The sequence below is a fragment of the Rana temporaria genome, chromosome 4, assembly GCF_905171775.1.
Source record: "Rana temporaria chromosome 4, aRanTem1.1, whole genome shotgun sequence".
NCBI lineage: Eukaryota > Metazoa > Chordata > Amphibia > Anura > Ranidae > Rana > Rana temporaria.
This window is the reverse complement of record NC_053492.1, coordinates 1412817-1419473: the sequence shown is the minus strand read 5'-3', so window position 1 is coordinate 1419473 and position 6657 is coordinate 1412817. Positions and strand designations below refer to the sequence as shown.

Here is a 6657-nt window from a genome sequence, read left to right as displayed (position 1 = left end):
TAATGAATCCAGACTAACTTCTAAGGATCCTTTCATGTAGGCTTGGGCTAATTGACCCTGTATTGTTAGAAAGGATTCCTGTGATAATGTGTATTGAAGTTCAGGCGACAGCCAGGCTGCTAAAAGGAATTGGGTAATTAGCATGTTAATTAGGTCTGGTCTGGTCACAGGTGTATTTCCAGTAGAGTAATATGACGCACCTCCTCTTTTAACTGTGTATAAAACTTGTGTTTTTTTAATAAAGATTGTCAGTCCTGATATCTGAATGATGGGGGCACCTAGAGGCATCATTCAGATATCATTTTGTTCCGGCGGCGATCCTGCGCACCATAAGAATGATCATAGTGGCGGTTCCACCGCTTGATCGTTCTTATAGGCGCTCCCGCCGCCATCCGGTGCTTCTCCGGGCTCTCCCGTGCCATCGGGGGCCCGGAGAAAGAATCGCCCAGCGACGGATGGGAAGCATAGAGATGACTGGTGACCAGATGGTCCCCAGTCATCTCTATGACCATCGGAGGCCCGGGCACGATGTGATGACGTCACGCCCGGGTACCTGTAAGTAAACAAACCGCAATTGCGGCTACTAAGAATGAGATCTGTGAATTTTTTTCACGATCTCATGCTTTCCAGCCTGGAGGAGAGATGTGGGGGGAGGGGGAGGTCTTATTGACCCCGCATCTCTCCTTAAAGAGGGCCTGTCACACACTATTTCTATTACAAGAGATGTTTACATTCCTTGTAATAGGATTAAAAGGGATCACATTTTTTTTCTTAAAAAAGTGTAAAAAATAAATAAATTAAAATAAAAAATAAATAAATAAATAAAATGAAAATGCCCCTGTCTTCGATAGCTTGCGCTCAGAACCGAACACACACGTAAGTCCCACCCACACAGCATGTGCAACAATCCTAGCTCTAGACCTCCTCTGTAACTTTAAACTGGTAACCTGTAAGAAATTTAAAGCGTCGCCTATGGAGATTTTTAAGTAACCAAGTTTGGCGCCATTCCATGAGTGTGTGCAATTTTAAAGCGTGACATGTTGGGTATCTATTTACTCGGCATAACATCATCTTTCATATTTTACAAAAAAATTGGGCTAACTTTACTGTTTTGTTATTTTTTGATTCATGAAACCATTTTTTTTCCAAAAAAAAAGCATTTGAAAAATTATTGCTCAAATACTGTGCAAGATAAAAAGTTGCAATGACCACCATTTTATTCCCTAGGGTGTCTGCTAAAAAAACATATATAATGTTTGGGGGTTCTGAGTAATTTTCTAGCAAAATAATGATGATTTGTACATGTAGGAGAGAAGTGCCAAGATAGGCCCGGTATGGAGGTGGGTATTAAAGCCCGGTATTGAAGGAGTTAAACCTCAAGACAGAGCTTTGTCTCGTTATTGAGGGAGAATCATTCTTATGGGTCTCGTTCGCCTGACTGGAGTGTCGGTAGCTGCCTTGTGTTCGGGAATGCAAAATCCTAAACTACGTTAACCCCTTTCATAGATGGGATTGTCGTTTCAGCAGTATAACCCAACTGTTTCTGAACACCTGTGTCCCTCAATGGACAAGAAAGAAAAATACTTTACTTTAGTAGAATAGAAGAAAGCTGGAGTCCCTGTCAGATTTGTATTCCTGCCGTACAGTTCCCCTGACTTCCTGTTTGGTAAAGTGCTGTCAGCAGGAAAGGAAATGAAGGAGAATCTCTCAAAGGGGCCCCATATAGCAGCAAAAAATGGACAGGAGTTCTAATCCTTCCCCACTTCATCCAAGACTGGTAAACAATTTTAATCTCCTAGACCCAGCCTCCTTCCGTGGTTTCACAATCCCCGGACACCCCCACACACCCCCACACACACACACACGTACACACCCATTCACCAGATCATTGTCATGCATTGTGTGTTAGAAGGAACAGACACCTCTGATTGTGGACGGAGGTCTGATCTGACCCCATTTAATAAACACAACACAACTGACTTCATGTAACTCGTCTGTCCAGTCAAATCATCAATATATCTCATCTTATACAATAACGATTGCTTCATTTGTGCCGGTGACTTTGTGCTGGGATAACCTTGATACAGTTGAAAAGCTAAGTGGTTTTATAATGGGGATAACTGGATCTGTGAGGTGCATTCATAGGCTTGGTGAGCGGATGCTTATACAAGATGGCCGCTGGGTCCCCATTCAGGAAGATGTCTTTTGTTGGGTAGATAATGTCTTATCTTCCAGGATTGTCCTCACTCATTACTCTTCTGGCCCCAGATAACATTAACAAAAGAAAAATGACTCAAAATTCACCATAGAAAAGTTTCACCCTTCTTATTGTAGAAAATAAAAATCATCATGTTGAGTAGTTTGAGTCCCCCTAGTAGTCCACTTCCCCCTCATACAGGAAGATGCCGCTGAACACAGTCAGAGGCTCATCAGAATGGGCCAACTTTCCGGTCACAAGGTCAAGGCAGACAGTGTCACCCGCAGTGAGCTGTAGAATAATATTGAAGACCCCAAGGGAGCTGGTGGTGGTCTTGTTCTCTACAAGAGGCTTCTTCTCCAGGCCTTCCGGTTGGTAGCCTTCAGAGTCCACCCTGGCGATGCCCAAGTTGGATTTGGAGAGCACCGCTTCAATCTTTTCATCCTTGTAGCCGGTCAGGATGGCGCTAAAGAAATACCTGCCTTCTATTGGGGCTGTGAAGATACCTGGAAAGAAAATGCACACAGCTTGTTAGAGAAAGGAGACCTAAGACCTAAAACCTCTGTTAGAGAAAGGAGACCTAATACATTTGTTAATGACAGGAGACCTAAGACTGAAAACCTTTGTTAGAGAAAGGAGACCTAAGACTGAAAACCTTTGTTAGAGAAAGGAGACCTAAGACCTCTTCTCGTCACAAGACCTAAGAGTGAAAACCTTTGTTAGAGACTGGAGACCTAAAACTGAAAACCTTTGTTAGAGACTGGAGACCTAAAACCAAATACCTTTGTTAGAGAAATGAGACCTACAACCTTTGTTAGAGACAGAGGACCTAAAACTGAAAACCTTTGTTAGAGAAAGGAGACCTAACACCGAACACCTTCATTAGAGACTGGAGACCCAAGACCTAAAACCTTTGTTTTGGAGCATAGGTCATCTTTCTCTAACAAAAGTTTTAGATCTTGGGTCTCCTGTCTCTAGCAAAGGTTTTAGGTCTCAGGTCTCCTGTCTCCAATGAAGGTTTTAGGTCTTAGGTCTCCTGCCTCTAACAAAGGTTTTCGGTTTTAGGTCTCCTGTCTTTAATGAAGGTTTTAGGTCTTAGGTCTCCTGCCTCTAACAAAGGTTTTCGGTTTTAGGTCTCCTGTCTCTAATGAAGGTTTTCAGTCTTGGGTCTCCTGTCTCTAATAAAGGTTTTGGAGCATAGGTCTACTTTCTCTATTAAAGACAGGAGAGCTAAGACCTAAAACCTTTGTTAGAGACAGGAGACCTAAGACCTAAAACCTTTGTTAGAGACAGGAGACCTAAGACCTAAAACCTTTGTTAGAGACAGGAGACCTGAGACTGAAACCCTTAGTTAGAGACACGAGATCTAACACCGGACACCTTTATTACAGACAGGAGACCTAAAACTAAAAACCTTTGTTGGAGACAGAAGACCTAAGACATAAAACATTTGTTAGAGGCAGGAGAGCTAAGACCTAAAACCTTTGTTAGAGGCAGAAGACCTAAGACCTAAAACCTTCATTAAAGACAGAAGACCTAAGACCTAAAACCTTAGAGAAAGGAGACCTAAAACCAAAAACCTTTGTTAGAGAAAGGAGACCTAAAACCAAAAACCATCATTAGAGACAGAAGACCTAAGACCTAAAACCTTTGTTAGAGAAAGAAGACCTAAAACCAAAAACCTTTGTTAGAGAAAGGAGACCTATGCTCCAAAACCTTTATTACAGACAGTAGACCTATACTCCAAAACTTTTATTACAGACAGGAGACCTAAGACCTAAAACCTTTGTTAGAGACAGGGGGCCATATTCTCATAGAAGTTACGATGGAGTACCTCAGGATACTCCATCGTATCTCCCTTTTTTGGCCCGTGTATCTATGCGACTGATTCTTAGAATCATTTTCGCATAGATACACTTAAGATCCGCCATCTGTAAGTCACTTACACTGGCGGATCTTAAATGTAATGATGCCGGCCGCCGCTAGATGGCATTTACGTGAAGGACTCATTTGCGTATGCAAATGATCCTTCTACGCCGATTCCCGAACGAGTTCACGTCGCGTAACCGTCGCTAACGTCGTTTGCGTAAGCGGAAATTTAGTCCTGCTATATGAGGAATAAATTTCCGCAAGTCCCACGTAGGCCATGTTACGGATGGCGTCGGGTCCGCGTCGTGTTTTTTCATCGGGTACGTCGTTTCCGTAAGTCGTTCTTGAATACGACTTTACGTCAATGACGCACACGTCGGCGTCATTGACGTTTTCCGCCGAGAACTGGAGCATGCGCACTGGGCTTTTTGAAGCCCGGCGCATGCGCAGTTCATTAGAATCGGGGGCGCGCTTAATTTGAATACAAGCCGCCCCCTTGGAGATCCGCCAGGCTACGCCGGGGCATTTACACTCCGCCATCCCAACTTACGGAGCAAGTGTTTGGGGAATACAACACTTGCTCCTGTAAGTTGGGACAGCGGAGTGTAAGTGCCTTAAGAGCAGCCCACAGATTTTTACAGAGAATATGGGCCAGGGGACCTAAAACTGAAAACCTTTAGTAGAGACAGAAGACCTAAGACCTAAAACCTTTGTTAGAGACAGGAGACTTAAAACCAAAAACCTTTGTTAGAGGCAGGAGACCTGAGACCTAAAACCTTCATTAGAGACAGGAGACCTAAGACCTAAAACCTTTGTTAGAGACAGGGGACCTAAAACTGAAAACCTTTAGTAGAGACAGAAGACCTAAAACTGAAAACCTTTAGTAGAGACAGAAGACCTAAGACCTAAAACCTTTGTTAGAGGCAGGAGACCTGAGACCTAAAACCTTTGTTAGAGACAGGAGACCTAAAACCAAAAACCTTTGTTAGAGGCAGGAGACCTAAGACCTAAAACCTTCATTAGAGACAGAAGACCTGAGACCTAAAACCTCTGCTAGAGAAAGGAGACCTAAGACCTAAAACCTTTGTTAGAGAAAGGAGACCTAAAACCAAAAACCTTTGTTAGAGAAAGGAGACCTAAAACCAAAAACCTTTGTTAGAGAAAGGAGACCTAAAACCAAAAACCATCATTAGAGACAGAAGACCTAAGACCTAAAACCTTTGTTAGAGAAAGGAGACCTAAAACCAAAAACCTTTGTTAGAGGCAGGAGACCTAAGACCTAAAACCTTTGTTAGAGAAAGGAGACCTAAAACCAAAAACCTTTGTTAGAGAAAGGAGACCTAAAACCAAAAACCTTTGTTAGAGAAAGGAGACCTATGCTCCGAAACCTTTATTACAGACAGTAGACCTATACTCCAAAACTTTTATTACAGACAGGAGACCTAAGACCTAAAACCTTTCTTAGAGGCAGGGGACCTAAAACTGAAAACCTTTAGTAGAGACAGAAGACCTAAGACCTAAAACCTTTGTTAGAGACAGGAGACCTAAAACCAAAAACCTTTGTAAGAGGCAGGAGACCTAAAACCAAAAACCTTTGTTAGAGACAGGAGACCTAAAACCAAAAACCTTTGTAAGAGGCAGGAGACCTAAAACCAAAAATCTTTGTTAGAGACAGGAGACCTAAGACCTAAAACCTTTGTTAGAGACAGGAGACCTAAAACCAAAAACCTTTGTAAGAGGCAGGAGACCTAAAACCAAAAACCTTTGTTAGAGACAGGGGACCTAAAACTGAAAACCTTTAGTAGAGACAGAAGACCTAAAACCAAAAACCTTTGTTAGAGACAGGAGACCTAAAACCAAAAACCTTTGTTAGAGGCAGGAGACCTAAGACCTAAAACCTTCATTAGAGACAGGAGACCTAAGACCTAAAACCTTCATTAGAGACAGGAGACCTGAGACCCAAAACCTCTGCTAGAGAAAGGAGACACAAGACCTAAAACCTTTGTTAGAGACAGGTAACCCAAGGCCAAAAACCTTTGTTACAGACAGGAGATCCAAAACCTAAGTGTTGTCATCCATTATAATGAGGAGAGATCCCTCATCGTGGGTTTTAGGAAGAAGGAAACAGCATTAGAATGGTGACACTCACACAGCATTTTGAGGACTAGAAACAGTAGATAAAGAAACATTAGCTGGTTAAACTCAGCAGGATCTACCAAACACCAAATATCAGTTTTTGGAGGGCTGGCCTTCTGGTCATGTGACATATGGGTGGGCATGACATGATTGCTTGTAGACTGATGCCGTCCGGGGTAATAAAAAGACAATATTGCTGGAGGCATTTAATTATTTTTCTAGGTGCCTAGAGGATGATGATTACCTATTTTCAGAGTTCTGGAAGATGATGATCCTCAGAGGTCTGGGGTGGACATGTTCAGAACAGAAACATATATAGATTCGTTATGTTACTAAATTTGCTTTGATGATTCATGATTTGGAATTTGTTTAGTTTATTTTTAGTTTTCTAACTAATTCTAACTAAAGAGCGGGGCTGGGAGCCAGTTGCCATCCTTAACAACCAATGACTCATC

At 42.4% G+C, this 6657-nt stretch overlaps 1 protein-coding gene across 2 annotated transcripts in view; it reads right to left on the bottom strand.

Moving 5' to 3' along the window:
- Window positions 1-1925: 1925 nt before the first annotated feature.
- The window catches only part of EMILIN1 (elastin microfibril interfacer 1), an 87501-nt gene continuing 82769 nt past the window's right edge, over window positions 1926-6657 (bottom strand). For both annotated transcript variants that reach the window (XM_040347878.1, XM_040347880.1), the window contains one exon: window positions 1926-2703. In XM_040347878.1, coding sequence (XP_040203812.1) covers window positions 2372-2703 — 332 coding nt within the window. In that variant the 3' untranslated portion in view covers window positions 1926-2371. The remainder of the gene's footprint in view (window positions 2704-6657) is intronic.